At 37.2% G+C, this 19,645-nt stretch overlaps 2 protein-coding genes across 2 annotated transcripts in view; one reads left to right on the plus strand and one right to left on the minus strand.

Annotated features, from left to right (window-relative positions):
* Nucleotides 1-2,805: 2,805 nt before the first annotated feature.
* On the minus strand, nt 2,806-15,762 carry znf330 (zinc finger protein 330). Its single transcript, XM_041269989.1, has 9 exons — nt 15,688-15,762; nt 10,711-10,730; nt 9,171-9,241; nt 7,978-8,057; nt 7,163-7,289; nt 6,431-6,535; nt 6,173-6,219; nt 3,832-3,949; nt 2,806-3,260 (listed from the first exon to the last, which is right to left on the minus strand). Exons 1-9 carry the CDS (start codon nt 15,760-15,762, stop codon nt 2,983-2,985), a joined length of 921 nt encoding a protein of 306 aa, XP_041125923.1. The 3' UTR covers nt 2,806-2,982.
* The window catches only part of rnf150a (ring finger protein 150a), an 81,665-nt gene continuing 77,773 nt past the window's right edge, over nt 15,754-19,645 (plus strand). The window contains exon 1 of the mRNA XM_041223119.1: nt 15,754-16,454. Within this exon, the coding sequence (XP_041079053.1) occupies nt 16,001-16,454 (454 nt within the window). The 5' untranslated portion in view covers nt 15,754-16,000. The remainder of the gene's footprint in view (nt 16,455-19,645) is intronic.

The following is a 19,645-nucleotide window of genomic DNA, read 5'->3' on the forward strand; positions in this document are numbered from 1 at the left end:
TTCTGTTAGTCTCTGTTTCATACCTTCATAGTTTGCTTTTCTAAAATTGTAAACCTTAGCTTTAGTCATTACTTTTGGGGTTTTAAAAAACACTTCAAATGAGACCATGTTGTGGTCTGAGTTTGCCAGTGGTTCTCTGACCTCTGTTTTAGTTATTCTATCTTCGTTATTTGAAAAGACTAAATCAAGGCATGCCTCCCCTCTAGTCGGTGCCTTGACAAATTGTGTTAGGAAGCAGTCATTTGTCATTTCCACCATTTCTATTTCATCCTTCGTGCTACCCACCGGGTTTTCCCATTTTATTTGGGGGAAGTTGAAATCCCCCATTAGTATGGCTTCTCCTTTGCTACACACATTTCTAATGTCATTGTATAACAGATTATTGTGCTCACCGTCTGAATCTGGCGGTCTATAGCATGCTCCTATTATTATGCCCTTTGAATTTTTGTCCGTTATTCTGACCCATATTGATTCGGTTTTATTTTCTTTGTCCAGGTTTAACACGTGGGCTTCAAGACTGTTTCTTATGTATAGCGCTACCCCTCCTCCTCTTCTGTCCTGCCTGTCTTTCCTATACAGTGTATACCCACAAATATTATATTCGTTCCCATCGCTCTCAGACAACCACGTTTCTGTAACACCTATCACATCATAGTTACCTGTTAGTGCAGTAGCTTCAAGTTCTAGAATTTTGTTTCTGATACTTCTAGCATTTAGATAAATACATTTAATGGTTGTCTTACCTGAGTTGTTGTTCTTGTTTCGATGCGGTCTCCCTTCTGTTTTATTTGTTGATTTCTCCCCCCTGCCTTTCTAGTTTACATGCTTCTGAACCTGCTCGAGGATCTTTTCTCCAAGTAGACTGGTTCCCTTGTTATTTAAGTGCAGTCCATCCCGTCTATACAGATAGTCCTCGTTGTAGAATGTGGTCCAATGATCAAGATAGGTGAAGCCTTCTCATGTGCACCACATCTTCAGCCATGTGTTTTGATTAATTATTTCCAGCTGTCCATATGGTCCTTTGCAAGGTGCCGGTAGTATACCAGAAAATACCACAGTTTTGGTTTTCTCTTTTAATTTCCTTCCTAGCTCTCTGAATTTGTTTTGCAGGGATTTTGGTCTGTCTCTTCCAATGTTGTTTGTACCGATGTGGACGACTACTACCGGGTCGTCTCCTGTTCGTTCTAGGAGCCTGTCCACGTTCTCAGTGATGTGCTTGACCGAGGCTCCTGGAAGGCAGCACACTGTTGTAGTAAGGGGGTCCAAACTGCGATTATATATGCGGTTATAAATACTATTATTTGATATGTATCATTAGTTTTTCTTTTTTTTTTTATGAATTATTCCTGAATACTAGCATTTTTCTACTTTCAATTTACAAAAACACTCTTGGCACTTGCAATCCATTCCACAGCAGGACTTTGTTTAAACCTGACCTGTCATTTAAATAAGGAATGTTTTTATTTATTTTTAATTTGTTAAAAAACAAAACAGAAAAGGAAATCCACTGCAAAAACTGCATTAAAGTAACGTTAAGGTTAGTGAGGTTGCAAGTTATCATCATATACTAGAAAGACTTTATTAAGCTGTGGTTGGCTTTCCTTCGCAAATAATTTCTTTGCAGCTTGTGACATTAGGAATACCTGGTCTGTCCCGTTGAAGGATACATGCAGTTGGGCCATATAAAGCAGGCTGTACCAGACCCCATCAGATGATTTTTCATGTTATTGTATGCAGCTCTCCATTTCATGATATCCATGCTGAAGTTTAGGAAAAGATGAACTCTGCCTCCTTGGAAAGTTAGCTTATCCTGTTGCCTCGCCAGACGGAGAATCCACTCCTTTACCTGGAACCTGTGGACCTGTAACATCATGGCTCTCGGACACTCACCCTCCCCTGGCTTCGCTCCGGCTATGCGATGGGCCCTTTCCAGAGAAGGTGAGGATTCCAGGCCCAGCAAGCCAAGGACTTCCAAGAAGAATTGGGACATAAACTCAGTGGGATTAACCTTCTCCATGCCCTCTGGAATCCTGATGACACAGAGGTTGTCCCACCTCAAATGTTTCTCCAGGTCGTCCATTTCTGCTCAGAGTTTCTCAGTTTTGGCCAGCAGGTTAGTGCAGTTTGTTTCCAGGGAGCCGAGACGGACATTGATATTTTTAACTGGTGCTTCAACCTCACCCACTCTCTTGCAGCAAGATGACAATGCAGTCTGCAATGGAGCAATTGCTGATTGACATTCTGCAAGCGGAAATCAAATCTCCTCTAATAACCTGTCGAATGCTTTCCAGTGTTAGGGCATTTGGATTGATGCTCATTAAATAAAAGGTCACAAAAAAAAAAAACACATGCACAGTAATAAGTATTCCACATTAAAAGGGTAAGTCAGTTTCTCTTGATCAGTGTCCAGCCCTTGTTCTGTTTCAAAATCACAACAAGGGGATATGGCAGGACGCAACAAAGATGCTCGAGTTTGCACATTTTCTTCAATTTATTTAACATTCATCAAAATTGGGCCCGGTGCGCCCGGTAAAAGGTGTTTGCATTGCGCTTAAACAAATGCACTTCTAGAAATTACATTGTGTGCTTCTAAATACCTCCAAGCATTGAGTAATCTGTACTAGAATGAGGCAAAGCTTGTATTTCACTTAATTTACTATGCGTCTTACAGCCATCACGAATGACCTGCGCCTTGAGAAATCTGATCGCATCCATAACAAGTTTTTAAACCTGCACTTTAAACAAAGCATCTGGAATATACAATCAGAAAGGACGCTATAAAAAAGTGATCTCCTGACAAGTAAAACTTATTACATAGTTTATTTGTCTTAAATATGACAATAAAATCACAATACAATTAATTTTAACAAAGTTGTACAAATAAAATCAAACAACTTTTTGCTAGCAATTTCAAATTTGTATTATTTTGGTACATCCAAGTACTCAAGTATACAGCAACTATATAAATGATACATGCACCATTTAGTTTTGTGATTCCTCGTAGTGGGCATACCCACTGGCATAGGTCCTCCCCAGATTAAGATCAGAGAAAGGTTCAGAGGCCTCAGTGTCAGACTCCTTATCATCGTCTTCCTCATCATCATCATCGTAGTCTTCGTCATCTCCATACTCCTCATCATCGTACTCCTCATCCCCTCCAGCCCCGCCTCCTGATGCCAGGTTCTTCCAGTAGGCATCATAACCCGAGGCACCATCTCCATCATCCGCCCCACTCTGTCGACCGAACTTCAGAGAGCGTGCTTTAAGGGGGAGTAAGATAGGAGTAAGATAGAGTAACAGTGTGCAACCAACCACTGGAGGTACATTTCAATGCAACTGGCACAGAACAATCCACGTGGCAGTCAAACTGTCTCATTTGTAATGGAACCATACTGAGATAATCATTGAATACAGCTAGGTACTAATTGAAAGGGTTATTACTGGACAACACTGGAGCTTAAATAAGAAAATCAAACATTACAGCTGGGTATCAAATTAAGACAATAACTCAAAGTGTACTGTATCTTTGCAACTGTAGCTTCAAAAGCAACATGACCTCAATATGGCAGATATATTAGGTCAGAGCCAAATGTCATGGTCAGCACACATTTAACATTCTATGTTCATATAACAATGCAAATATGAAGTAATTATCTCAAATGGTTTCGGCGATACAATGCATCAACACTGTAGCAGCAGCTTTGCAAAAGCCTAAAAATAAAGCTGCCAGCTTAAATAGTTAATGAGATATATGCAGTCATCATACAAGCTCCTCCAACAGGGATGCTTAGAAAGGACAGAATGATATGCCAACAGTATTAAAGCACTCACTGGACATGCTGAGATCTTTGGTTTCCTGTGTTTCGTGCCCACACTTGGGACAGGGTGGCTCTTTTCCCTTCTCTTGTTTAAACACTTTGCTGCGGATATGATCACCACAATAGCAAGCCTGCAGATGAAAGAAAAGAAACAAAATCAGTCTTTCAATGTGATTTAAACAGAGCTTTGGAAAGATACTGATACACCCTAATGCCAGCAATAACATGTTCCAACTTATACATTGCATCATGCAATTTTTTAAATGAAGGCTTACCAAAAAATGGAGAAATACTACTGTAAATTACTTAAAGCAGAGATTTCCAATCCTTTTTTTTTTTTTTTTTTTTTTAATTACAGCAACATCTTAACCTCAGGAGATGAAAGTGAGGAGAAAAAAAAAAGTTGAAGAGTGGCATTAATCTGGGATCCACTGCTGTGTTGGATTTTTTGCTCAGGAACCCAAACTGAATTCAGATTACACTTGAAATTAGAACGTATACCTGTCACAGAGACGGCCGAAGCGGGCGGTGTCAGAACCAGGAAAAGGAATGAAATACACAAAACACAGTGTGGATGAAATGAAATGAAGACGACGCCTGTTGGCGCCGGTTTATTACAAAATAAAAGGTTTAAACAAACAGAAAACACAGGACACGGCACACGTTGCCAAAACAAAAAGACAAACAAAACGGACTAGACAGACAAACACGGTGAGCAGATACTTTACGTTGTTGTTGTTATTATTATTATTATACTTATTTCCAATCCCGTTCTCCACTCACCGAACACCCAACCCCGAATATGTGACAACGTGCATCTATATATACTGTTGTGCTGGGATTCAATTACCTATTAATTATTCACTTGAATCCCAGCACATGAATTAATAAAGTGCAATTCCCCGTGCTCACATATTACTACATTTTACTTGCACGTGAAGTGCTGTGCAATCCTTGTGCCTAAATACACATATACATTTTAAACACTTGTGTTACACAGACCCGTTTATATCCTGTGTACCAATGTCTATACACCAACATTTAAACACACCACACGCAACACATAACAGATAATATACACAGGGGCGGGCACTTTGTCACAATACCAAATAAGTGAACTTTAACTGCTGGTTTCACAAACCCAGAGATGCCAATAATTGACAGTGAACAAAACAGCATCTGCCAAGCAAAATGAGATAAATGTTGTTTTGGTTTTTCTTGGACGGTGAAAAAACTATGCAAGTATGCAGTCAAATAAATTTGAGGTAAAATCTACATTCAGCATGTCTTCTTTTAATGGTCTTGTTCCTTTGGATCTCAAATGCAACTTGTTTACATCAGAAAGTCACTCCCTTTTAATTGTTAAAAGGTCAAAAAAGAACTATGTACACTTTCAAATGCCCTTGTTAATTTCTACTTTTGTGACACCTTTCCCTCCTGTTTTTTGAGCTTTAATAATAATAACAACAATTGAACCTACAAAAGAAACGGCACATAATACTTTCCAGTGCTGCACACACAAGACAAGAGCTCTTGAACTTGAGCTAATTATCCACTAGTTTGGGCTTATTTGCAATACTAAGCATTTAATACTGAAAATGTTTAAGCACAAAATTGATATTTTCTGCTTCATTTTTACCATGGAAAAAAAAAGTAAGAAAATAGTGCAAATAAAAATAAACACCAACTGCTTATGTCATGCAAGTTTAATTTAAAAAAAAAATGTTTAAAAACCTAAAAAAGGTCCGTGTACAGCTTTTATATAAAAATAAATAATGTTCTGTTAATAACAAAGTTTAAAAAGACCTCTTGGTTTTCCACTCTGTCTTCTGTGGGAATCAAATGTCTGGCAACTTTCAAAAGATGCTTATTTAAACATGGGGTTTATTGTAGAATTCACTGGATCACCACTTTTGTCTCCATCAACATCAGGTCACAAAGAAAATGTTTACATGTTTCCAGCAGAGAACATGGCTTTCCAACACCTTGTACCCTCTTGATCCATAATGAGGGGTTTGTTCACATAACTGGTATACAGGTATGCATGCAGACCAATAAAAGTAGTTGTGTAAGATGCAAGTATACCGTCAGTAGATTTTTAACAGAAAAGCATTTATAATAAAAGGCAGAGCTGGTGCTCATGGTTTAAAGGTGAGCTATACATGCCTAATGTATGCATTATTCCAGGACAGTGGGGGGTCTACAAGTGGTACAAATATATATATATATATATATATATATATATATATATATATATATACTTTTAAATGTGTATGGATTAATCTACCGCAAAACGTATATAATCGACTACCACTCTTCACAGTACAATACATAAAAAATGTCTTTTCCCTTACCTTACAGCGCAGACAAGAATGTTGCCCAAGGCGGTTACAGGAAATGCCTGTCATGAAAAAAAAACAGCATGCACCTATTAAAAGTTATCGCCATCCTTCAAGCCAACACAGGTAAAACACTTTCAACACCTCAACTGTCAGACCAGGGTGTGCAAATGAGGTTACGGCTAGCCTGCCAACATCAACACCCACAATATATCTTTATATCTATTTTATTAGTTGTATTTATTTCACATAAAACTGTATACAATCACATACACTTAAATGTTTCTGCTTCCAGAACCTGGCAGCTGGCTTGATGCTCGAACTGATCATCTTCACACAGGAAGTTGTTGCAGAAAGAGCAGCGGAATATCCTTCCTCCTGTAGAGCATAAACAAACGCTAAGGACAGCAACACATATTGGTTTCAATGCACCACACCGAAAAGAACCAACACTAAGCGAATCTCTACGGTAACATCACTCTACTACATTTGACAGCAGTTTAAATTCTCTTGGATACAGGGCCATACCCAGAGCTGACATGCTACCAAGGTCAAACTATAGCTGCAGTATTTATGCTTTGTATTTACAATTCAACCTCCAAATCTGTGTTGCATGGTAAAACAGAGGAAATTAAAGAGTCTTTTGTACTTTACCACAATTTTTACATGAGCATTAGCATTTATGATGCAACAAAAACCACCAAGGACACAACTAGCTATAAGGTGTCCTCATATCTAGTTACAGCCATGCTTGGGTAGTGTTAGAAGGAAAGCATGTCTACTCAGTCATCCAGCTCCAATATCACCCACCATGGCTTTGCATGAGGCTAAATTCAGGAATGAACATAATAACTGTGTCAAAACAAAAACCAAGTCAAGCTGCCATACGCTGGATTATTAACCCTGGACCAGGAATTACAGGAAACTCCATTCAAAGCTTATTAAAACAAAAACAATACAACTATTTTGTATTTATTTTGAAAGTAAAACGCCTATCTGATTTACCGTGTTCCCAGACTCCTCTTTCACATTCAATACAATCTGCATCTACAAGGGGGCAGATGCAGGCATGTGTGCTAAGACATTTCTTTCCATGGCACACCCATGCCTCACAAAAGTCACAGACTGCCCCCTGGTGGGAGAAAAAAGAGGATTTAGAAGAAATTACCATTAAAGATATATCACTTAAATCACTATAAACAATATTAACTTTACCCAAATAATAATAATAGTGATTTTTAGTTTGGTTTCATTTGCTAGTGTGGATACATCTGTTTAAAATATTTGTAGCATTGAAAACAATTACGCAATACAACAAAAAAATAATCCCCACGTCCACAATTTTCCTAAGGGGTTGAATCAGAGTAACAGACATTAAGTTTGAATTTCAAATGGTTTCTGCTATGTGAGCAGGGTTTACAACAAAATGATTCAATTAAGAGAATCACAAAATACAGCTATGTAGCAAATGAGAATACCATCTAAAAATGACCATAGAAACACACTTTTCAGCATTACAAGTTGTCATGCAATTACTGTAATATTGCACTACTATTCATGTTTAGGTATTCAGTGAGATGGAATGAGGTTAAAAGCTCTATAAAAAACCATGTATGCAAATGAGCCCGGCTCTCACATGCATGTCTGGACTTTTTTGAAAACTACACATGGAGTATAGGCAAATTTAAAAAAAGACAAAACACGTTTGCAATAACATCAAAATAATACAATAAATAACCAAAAGTCTTTTGGAGCTAAACCAACCAGTGTAAAATGATTGATGCACAAAGATCGGCACGTAGTGATGCCAGAACACTTACCACCATTGCTAGACCAGTGCTGTGGATCCCGGGGTGTCTTATCACACAATCAGATGATTTCATCATGCATTTAGTTTTTCCTTTAAAAAAAAAAAAAACAACCACACTCTCAAACCAACAATTAGAATACTGACTGTAGCATGTGCAAGCGACTAAAACTGAATTAAAACCAAATCACTATAAAATATCATAAAAGCACAGAAAGACTCCAACCAAAGTTGGGCCAGACCCCATTTCTCCCAGGACAGTAATTATCATCCTACGAGTCTTATGCTGCTACTGGACTCTGAACGTATTACATTTAATCAATTAAATACTGTAAATTTGAAATCTGACATCGTAATTCTTAAAAGCTAGCAGACAACATACATGTAAAATGTTACTGAACAAGATGTAGAATGTACAGTCAGACTCATTACTTACTGTTTCTTCCTGCTGTGTGGTGTACATTCCTGCGACAGGCTTTTATTTAAATATTTGCAAACTGAATACTTTGTGAAAAGAGAAATGCTGGAGCGTTCCTAAGGGCTAGTTTTTGGAAGATCACTTTAGAATTTGCCCAGGATTTAGGTTACATAATATTTTACTATGGGAGCTTTGCAAACACGTTATCAGACCTAATTTATATAGGAACGTCAATGTACTTAATGGAATACAGTATATTTGGAAAAGTCTTGCATTAGCCTAAAAATATTACAATAATCTTCTATTAATAAGCAAAATAAGAAAACACAGCAGATAGTAATGAGTTTTGTTGTAACTCTATAGCATGTACAGTAACACTAAATGTGGGCATATGAATGAACCTGCAACTATTTTTGCAGGTGCAATCACTGCTGATAGGCCTTGTTTGTTGTTATTTAAGTGACACTTGTTATTTGACAACAATTTCTGAATTGATTCAAATAGTTTTCATGGGTACTAGCAGATAATTAAACATTACGGTTGCATTCTAATGGGTGGTACTAATTTTATGCCACTGCAACTGCATATGTAATCACTGACTTGAGACGTGTGTGAGAATGGAAGATGTTAAATGTATATTGTCTCTTTCCTGGGTTCCTCTTGAAAACATGCTAGCTGTGCCAAATTAAATAGTTGTTTCTGGTGTATAGATTTAAATATACATACATACATACATATATAATGTAATTTCTGAATACCAGAAGACTAAAAGAAAATGGTTTACTTACCACACTGGGCACAGATTGGTAACTTCTGTACCGAGCTACAGAAGTAGCAAAAGGCTCTGTTTTTCTGCCGTCTTAGTGTCAATAGAAGAAAGAAACAAGATAACAGTACAATAAGGAACAGACAGTACTTCCAGTTATCCCCAGACTTGGAAAAAGCAGTTTAGAAAAAAAACTTCAACCAATATTATGCTTTTTTTTTTCCTCAATTAACATGACTAGGCCCTATGTGACCTTAAAGCTGGTTTGATTGACCTGTCACTCTAAGAGATGACAATGGCTTAAATAAATACTATACATTAGGGCTGTCAATCGATTGTAATTTTTATTTTTGATCGGTTAATTTATGGGCATTAGCCAATTAAAATAGATTGATTAATCCGTGCACATTTTTTATAAAGATAATGACATTATAGTGGCTGTCCGGAATAGTAATTCTAAAAAATTAAGAGTGTTTCAGATGATTGGCCAATATCTTTTTGTATCCTATGGAATCCATTTTACCATGTACTAGAACTAAATTTCCTGTGCCATTAGAGGAAAAACAGCCCCACAGAAGGATATTACCACCTTCATGCTTGACAGTAGATATGGTGTTCTTTTCTTTGTACGCCTCACCAGACTTTCTCCAAACGTAACGACTATCAGTGTGACCAAATAGCTTGATTTTCTCATGATCACTCCATGAAACCTTTGACCAAAAATCAAATGTTTTGCAAACTGCGATTGTCCTTGTGACGTTTTCCTAAGAGTGGCTTTTTTTCTTGGCCTGCAACCATTGAGACCGTCACCATGCAACACTTGACCTATGGTTGAAAAGGAAACCCAGTCCCACTTGTAGCCAATTCACTTTGAATATCTTTTGCAGTCAATCTCAGACTGTTATTAACCTTCCTCACAGTTCTTGTTCTTGGTGAAAGAACCTTTTTCCAGACATGAGTCAAACTTCTTGATAACACAAACAGTTGACATTGGGATACTCAAATACTTGGAAATCTTCTTGCATCCTTTTCCAGCTTTATGACAATAATTTTCTGCTTAAGGTCTTCAGATAGCCATTTACTTTTTCCCTATATTGACTTATTGGTAATGACAGTCATCATCCTAGGCCTTACCCTTTTATACACTCTAAGAATGTTCACCTACAATCTGGAATTTTCTAGAATTAGGTTCTGCATTATCATATTGAAATTTCTAGCACCTTGTAGACAATACTATCATAGCATCAACAGGTATGAATACTTTAGAATTGGCATTTTTGAAGTTTTGCATAAAAAAGAACTGTAGACATCTATTTCTTGTAACTTTTTCCTCATTCACAAAAGCAAAACTTTTGCTACAAAAAGATTTTCCTAAAATTCTTTGTTTGAGAAATTTCTAGAAATTATAAATGTCCATTGGTGTATGTAAAATTTGACTACAACTGTACAAACACAACCACAAAAACTTTTTTAAATCCATTATTAGTTTGTAGTTGTTCTGGTGTTATAAACACACGGAAAGAAAATGCTTTGAAAGGGAGACAAAAACTAATGAAACATACCTTTGGCACTTGTCACATTCCTGTAATGGAAAATGATAGCTATTAGACAATTAAATGTACACATTTGAGGAACACCAAGCACAAAAAAAGTGATTATACAAGACTCTGCTTGGTACACACCCCTGATTTAAAGTAAAATTCCTCCCATTTTGTTTATAAATTTGAATACTACATTTTAGAGTGTGCATGTAGATACTTTACAGGTGCTGTTTACTCTCCGCATTGGATAACAGAGATACTTCTTTGTACAGCAAGGGCACATTTCTTAACATCAACAAATGATCTGCTGGAGTGTAATAAACAAAATCACACACATGAGTCAATAGATACATAGAGAAGCTGTGGTACCACCAAGCGCTCAAAATGGTGAATAAAATAAATAGATGAAATAAATATTGTTATAAAAAACAAAAAACACTTTCTCCTATTTTTTCTCCCCCCCCCTACACTTCCTCTCCCTTCAATGCATAAGAAAACCACTTGCCGTGTGTGCTGCCTGCATTCAGTTTGTAAACAAAGAGTCAGTCTGCCACCGTCATGGCAAATTTTATTCCTATAGGCCTAAGAGGAGTCATGTAGCGATTTAATTTCGTGATGCAGAGTGAGCAGAGTAAAAACAACGATATATTTGTGTGTTATTGGTATTTAGTTAATACTTTTCTTGCTGTTATGTATCATGTCTGGATGCTTTACATTACATTGATCTGCATGCGATTAAATACAACCTTTACACGACCAAGCCTGCTTCCTTTATGACCCAACAGGGTTTACTGTAGTGCAAAGAGGAGACCTGCCAGCTTTGCCCCCATGCATCAGAGCCAATGCGATGCTGACAGAAAGAAATGGCTCAGAGAACTTCAATTGATTTCTCCCCACTGTCTATTTTACTGTACTGTAGTTACAATACTGCCAAGGGTCTACTGGTTGCTTGTTAATTCTTAGCAGAATTAAATCGTAGTTCTGATGTGTACCAGTATTTTCTAAATGACCGTAGCTAGATAAAGAGTAAAAGAAATGCAGTCATTTAAATCTCCCTTCTAATAGCCGATCGTATTAAATGTGTTTAAAAAAATAAGCTCAGCTCAAGTGAAGTTTGATATTAAATATGCTGATGTAGTTATGAAACTTAACAAAAGCAGCAGGTTCCACACTTCTGGAGCAGAGATGAGATGTGATTTTCTGTATTTTCTTTCAAACGACACACAATGAAAATGTTGTGCTTAAAGACATCATCCCACACACACACACATACACACGCAATCAGAGCACAGCTGCAACAGTTTATACTACAGGTTATTTTGTGCTACTTTCAACAAAAAGCATTGTTTACATTTATTAAAAGGAAAAATAGGATAACCTCTGCTACACAAAGCTATACATAGCCTGAATCAAGTGGATTTGCTGAAATACAAAAAAAGTTAAAGCTTAAGGCTAAAAGTACACACACACACATATATTTATACATATATACACACACACACATATATATATATACATATATACACACACACACACACATATATATACATATATATACACACACACACACACACACATATATATATATATATATATATATATATATATATATATATATATATATATATATATATATACACACACACAATATGTGTTACACCCACACACAATGTGTTAAATGCACATTAAAACAGGCAGTCATTTCATTCAGTAATTTTGTCCGTTTTAGGAATGCTTACACATAGCCTCCTTTTAAAAATTTATTTAAAAATGAGGGAGCTGTTTAAGTGAATGAAACAACCATTGAATTTTGAAGGATGTTTTGCCAACGTCATTCACTTACTTTGTATGTTTGCTCTTCATTACCTTCCTACAAAACGGGTTCAGTTTGAACCAGGGCAAACGAGCTGTAAACAAAAAGCGCCAGAAACGCCAAAAGACGGAAGAATTTTCAGAAGAAAAGCCGTAAAACTTTAGACCAGACTGCTAACGTCGTTAGTTTTGACGTTGCTATCTTTGCCTTGAACTGTTGCATGTATATATACCAACCAAATACTCCACCAAAGGTCCTATATTTTCTCCCTCTCTCTCTGGTTTCTCTCTCTATCTCTCTCTCTCTATATATCTCTCTCTCTCTCTATCTCTATATATATATATATATATATATATATATAGATAGATATATATAGAGAGAGAGAGAGAGAGAGAGAGAGAGAGAGAGAGAGAGAGAGAGAGAGAGAGAGAGAGAGAGAGAGAGTGTAATAAAAACGTTTTATATATATATTAGTAAAAAAAACTTACAATAAGGGCCCCCACATGAAATGTTATGCTTTTCAATAGACACACTTAAATTGGCTAGCCATTTTGGGTATGGATACCCTGAAATTGTGTACTCTGCATCCGGAACAATGCCATAAATTGACATGCAAGACATAGAAATATATTCTCTGACACTAACTCCTAAACAAATGAGGGGGGGAAAAGTAAAACAAAATATCATAGATTATGATACTATTGGTAAATAATGTTATGTCACAGTTGGAAAGATGGTTCTCTGACACACATTAAATAGGGTATTAAAACGTACCCGAGGCTACACGTGAAATCAAATGTTGGAATGTCAATAGTGGAAGGTCATGATTTGTCATACTGCACAGTGCTTCCCCATGTACCTGTATCACCAAAGGCGTCATGGAATCAAGTTTGCGTAGCATTTGAAACGAGAAATTGCCGGAATTCAGGGCTTGAATTTCTGTTGCTCCCGCATATGTGCAACTATCAGTACCGGAAAATGCTGTATTTTTCCTGCTCCCCCTACATTCCACACAATTTAGAATGCCTAATTTAAACACATACATTATTCCAAGCAGTGCTGGATATATCAAATGACATGAGACTTTAATCTCTCGTACTGTGATACGCGATTCTCGGCAGCCATCCTGGCTTAAGAATTGTTTTTGCAGAAGCCGTCAAGACATTGCCTATATTGCAGTAAGATGAAAGTAAACTGTATTTAAAAATAAATAAATAAATTAAGACCCTTGTTCTATTTTGTAAGAGGTGAGTTTGGGATTTGCTTTTCTTTATAACTTTAAAAAAAGACAACACGGCATAAAAAGACAGACCGCTGGTTAAAAGGTAAAGCACATTGCAAAGGCAGCTGATTTTTCTGCTTTTTATTTATCCACGGCTGGAGTTTAATAACGATAGTGGTCAAATGAAGAGTTCGGTCAGCAGTCTCTATGCAAACTGTAACGTTTGCTAGCCGCTGTTACAAAACCTCTACATTAATGAGATATTGTTTCTAGTGGCAGTGCACACAACGCAGCTCTGAAAAAGAAATTTAAAGTATAAGCTTCCCATCAGGCAATGGCAAAGGCAATGGAGAGTGCTGTTAATAGATAGATAGATAGATAGATAGAGGTTTTGTTGCAGTACATGTATTTGTTACCTGAAGCAACAACCATTTGACTGATGCTACAGTAAAAAAAAAAAAAAAAGTGTTTTTTTTTGGCCATTCCCCACTAAATTTTTTGCCCTCCCATCAGAATTTTTTTTTTTTTTTTTTTTTTTTTTTTTTAATTCAAGCCCTGTAAGTACTTCGAAACACAATAGTGTTATTCCTATACAGATCCAACACAAGTTTATATTATTTTATATTTTTTTATGTCGAAAATATGGACGCTCTATTGAGCAGAGTAAAACAGACGACATTTAAAATTAAAATTTTAGTATTTTGGAGATTAGCGGTTAAGCAAATTGCTCAGGCTTAAACATTGCACCATGAAACACACACATTTCTGTCAACTATTACATCTTCACGAAGCGGTTCCCACCAGCCACGTACTGCTGTATAATCTAGGCATGTGAATCATTTCGCATAACGCACTTTTTTAAGTCGAAAAACCGCCCTGACACTTTACAATAATAGTAAAAAAAAAATAACATCGGCACCTGATAACGAGATTGTGAGGCTAAAATGCATAAAAATGGATAACACAACGAACACACACCTACTTCAGCCTCCCTTCCTCTTCAGTATTGGAAACAGGAAATTGCTATCTGTGTCCATCAACTTGATCAGCCTCCCCGCCGCACTAACTCATAGCACGGATTATTTAGTTCCGAACTAACCTAATGCTAACATTTTAAAGTACCGGTGTCACGTCAATTTATGCTACCTATCAGTGTGTCATACCTTACTTACTGCGCATGCCCAGACTGTTTTCACCCTGCTTTGCGCATGACCAGATTGTTCTTCACCCAAGACCGAGGACGCTCATCAAAAACTGCTACATATATATATATATATATATATATATATATATATATATATATATATATATATATATATATATATATATATATATATATATATATATATTAACGTGTAGCTGTAGACACTATGACATCTTTATCCATGTAAAAAATAATTTATTTTTTCCCTTTCTATTTTTCCTGCGAATGACGTTAACAAAATGAAGCTTCGTCTACACCTTTGGAAACAGTTTAACAAAACGTTCAATTATAATTAATATTATATATTATAATAATATTATAATAATATTATATTGTAAAGTTTGAAAGGTCCACACTTTGCTAATACAACAACTAATAAAATTTTTATTCAGTACAATTAATATAAATTTTTTTATATATATATATATATATATATATATATATATATATATATATATATATATATATATATATATATATATATATATATATATATATATACACACACACATACACACACACACACACACAACTTTTCAAAGTACGCTCTATATACCCATCTCAATGTTTTAACTTCTACATGTCATATTTTGCTACCGGTAGCATATTTTGATGAAAAATGACAAAACACAAGTGTAGTGTTAAAAAGTGGTACACTGTCAGATTCAGGTACAGGTGCAGGGGCGTTGTGTACTCCAGACGATGTCGCTGCATACCCGTTGTTCATTCACAGTTTCCACTGCCTATGAGAATTTGTACAGACACCAGAGCAGTCTTGACAACTGCATCGACATCACGAAGCCCCTCCTCCAGCCACCAGTCCTTAAACAACATTTCGTCTAGCAACCAGATTTGTATTGTATTCACTGGAGACCCGGCAGCAGCACCCAATCAATTAAAGGTAACACTGGCCCGAGGTTCTTTGTTGGAGCAGCGATCTGCCTTCTCTTAATCGCCGGAAGAAAAAAAATCGAAGCAGAATACAGAGAGGGTAGGCGGGACGCAGTCGAGTATAGTGCGAAAGGGTAGCTGCCTAGCTAGGCAGAGGGGAACATTAAGAAACCTCAGAACTATGGCAGTGTCCCTAATCCAAACCTGCCGCAGTCTGGCTCTCTCAACATGGCTATTTTCCTTTTGTTTCGTGCATTTGCTCTGCCTGGACTTCACGGTGGCCGAGAAAGAGGAATGGTATACAGCTTTTGTGAATATTACCTATGTGGATCCCGTGAGTGCGGAGACCAGAACAGAAAAAACAGAGTGCGGTCGGTACGGGGAACACTCTTTGAAACAGGATACTAAGGGGGTCGTGGTGATGCCCTCATTTACCCACGACAGACTTGCTTGCGACCCCAACACTAAATTTGCAGTCCCTGCCAATGCCAAAAGCTGGGTAGCTCTTATACCCAAAGGGAACTGTACATACAAGGACAAAATCCGCCATGCTACCAGTCAAAATGCGTCTGCTGTGGTCATCTTTAATGTGGGCTCCAGCAATGTGAACGAGACTATTACTATGCCACATGCAGGTAAGGACCGCGCCACTGGAAATTATGGTTTTTTAGTGTTAGAAATTAGTATTGTTTTTTCAAAACATATGTTACACAAAACGTTACACTTTTGCTCGTTATCATTCCACACACCGCGCTATATGTGTTATCTACTCTTCAATTCAGTTAAATTCAACGCAATGATTAGTATTATGCACCTGTATTAAAACTCAAGTAGAAGAAAGTGCTTGACGAGTATTATTAGTAAAACAAGTTTTCATCTGAGGAATACGGGCACTTTGGTTTAAAATTTACGGGGAAAGTGTTTGATTCATGATTTAGTAGGCTGTTGTAGCAGATAGAACACCATGCATTTTCTAAATACCTAGGCCGACTGTACATTACAAACAAACAAGCAAACAAACAAAAAAAACATTGTTAAAACGAGTTAAAGATTCTGCCATTAACTCTAGTTTAATACCATAAACATGACTCACTAATGTTATTATGGAAATACAGTACTGCAGAAGAAAAACACTGGTCTTGACATGCAATGGAGATTTTAAATTATACTGCCTTATTTCAGTGCAAAACAAATGACATCCCTTTAAATTAATGAAATACCATTGCCAATTGGACCATAAATGTGTCCTTACCGGAGAAGTGATATCCAAAGGGAAAAAAACAACAACATTTTCCACTCTTATTAGCATTCATGTTACCCCTTCTATTATGGTGGCTTTTTCTAAGGCATTTCAAATACAACACTGCAGGTTAAAACACCTGCTTTTTGGTACCTGTTTTTTCAGATGCTATCAGTCACATAGTCTTAGACAGTTAATCTGGTACAGTCAGTAGTACATTATTGAGCTGTTGCCTCCTGGCACTGCACTATAGTATTTAAAATATCTGCATTTAATAAAACACATTCAGAAACACATTTATTTTCAGCACCAGCATCATCACTAGTAAACTGGTTAAGGTACTTGACTTACATGAAAGGCCTTTGATGAAACCAGTGATGCGATAGGCAGGTTTGCACTAAAATATCAGCATTTCATGATTAACTCTTAGTTCCAAAGCCCTCGGGAAGGTACGGTGGTAGCAGCCATTAATTGCTCACTGCTCGTGCCAACACCATGTTTATCTACTGCAATTTCTCATAGAAAGCCTTTAATCCCTGAGGTGGATCTGGATGAAATCACTTTACAATGAGTTTCTTTCTGTACTGTATATCTAATGTAATGGACTCCACACAAATTCGCTGAATAGGTTATTATTGTAAGTTAGGCATGTTTTAAAGTTTATAGATAACTGTATAGAATCTGGCTGCACATAAAACATTTCTCTGTCCACTTTTCCAATATTAAAGTTGCAAGTTATTTAGAGTATAACTATCTGAGAGTATGCCTGTGTGCGCATTTTGTAGAATATTGTGCTGCTATATGTTGTACACATCTTCAGACTTGATCCTTCATAACCTGCTTGTGGCCAGATATGTTTTGCTTTTCAGAGGAGACTGTCATGAACACTTAGTGACTACTTTGAGGGACAAGCTGATTGCTTGGGGCCCTTCATACCTCTTGTGAACTCGCTAGGATCCTTTGGCTTGCCTGTGATTGTTGCTGAACAGTTGCACACAACTCTCAGACAGCTTATATAGGTCTACTGTAGTCCACATACATGGCTGACTAAGGGATTTTCTAAATTTACACATTCTAAATGGTTTGGTCAGTCATCATTAAGGCATGCAACATGCATTTAGACAAGCAGACTTTTCTGACAGGTGTGGTAGAAGGATCATAGATCATGTGTTGTGCTGTATGGTGTGTGTACAATTAGAGTTTTGTTTCTCTTGCTGTAGAACAGTGTTTATCACAGCTGTGTCCTTAGTTCTTGAATGAAGCAGTCCAGAGCCTTGTTCCAACCAGGTATTTAGTTACATACTTTAATTGAAAAACTAGGTGTTCAATTTAAAATGAAGTACCTGGTTGGAACAAGATCTTAAATTGGAATGGATTCAAAGAGCCACAAGTGAGTGCTGCTGCTCTAAAACAGTGGTGCAGACTAAAGGCCATTTTATCCCATATGTTTGTTACAACCAGACCCTTATATATTACAACTGAACCAATTTCTTCTCTATTTGTGTATTAATCCATTAAGTATTTAATTTGTTGTTATTTAAAACCTAATGGGAAATGGACCTTGAAGACTGGAGTTCTGCTGTAAAGTGATCAGTAGCAGGCTATGTGAGGTGCTTTTTGCAAAAGTGAAGAATCGGAGGGAAGAACAAAACGTGATACTGCAACTGTGAAAAATCTGTATTCTGTCTTTCACCAAATATTCACTGGACATGAGCTAGGGCTGCAAGGAGAAAGAGTCCTCGGGAATTGATAATAGGAGAGACGTGCTTTGTGACTCGGGGATGAGTACGGTGATTCCCCTTGGCCTGTGGAGAGCCGCCCTCGTGAAGTTGAGACCGAACCGATCAGCCTCCAAGGCTAGGAAGCAACCGATACTTCCCCTAAGGGGAATCTAGTGAGAAAATGGGAAGATGAAAGAGAGTTAGATAGATTTGGCCAGGGGTTCCCTTTGTCTCGCAGAGAACCTTCCTGGCAGAGGACAAAGCCAGTGTGGCTTCACACCCCCCAAAGAGGACCCCCGACTCTCCACAACTCCGCCATACATAAACATTTATGTGGCGAGGAAAAACCTCTGTCACTGGGAGGAAACCTCAGGGTCCTGTCGGAGAGATGGCCCTCACTCCAGGCATACTAGCAATACTAATTTGGCCAAAGATATGTCATGGAGAAGAACGAACACAAGATTCCACTGCAGTGGAAGACCTGGTGGCATTGACTGCTGCATCTGTATGGAAGGAATAAATGTTCTGTTTTAATCGTGAAATCTTCAGATAGATATTTTAGACTGTGAAATGAAGTGAACAAGCCCTGTGAAGCAATACACAGCCAGAACTGACTTTTGATTAAATGCTGCTTAACATTCCTTTTGGCTGCTGAGGTTGCTTCACCAATACGGAATGAATAAAGGGCATAGGATATGAAGTCATCGTAGAACAGAGAAAGGCTGTTTCAATGCTGCAGGAGGAAACACCACATCCTGATGTTTTTCTGGGCTTCTAAACTTGCCCGTTGATCAAATAGATTTTATTTATTTTTTTACTATGTCCGTTGTGTTACTAGAAAAACACTACGGGTATATTTCTTTTG

This window comes from Polyodon spathula, chromosome 2 (genome assembly GCF_017654505.1).
Source record: "Polyodon spathula isolate WHYD16114869_AA chromosome 2, ASM1765450v1, whole genome shotgun sequence".
NCBI classification, from domain to species: Eukaryota; Metazoa; Chordata; class Actinopteri; order Acipenseriformes; family Polyodontidae; genus Polyodon; species Polyodon spathula.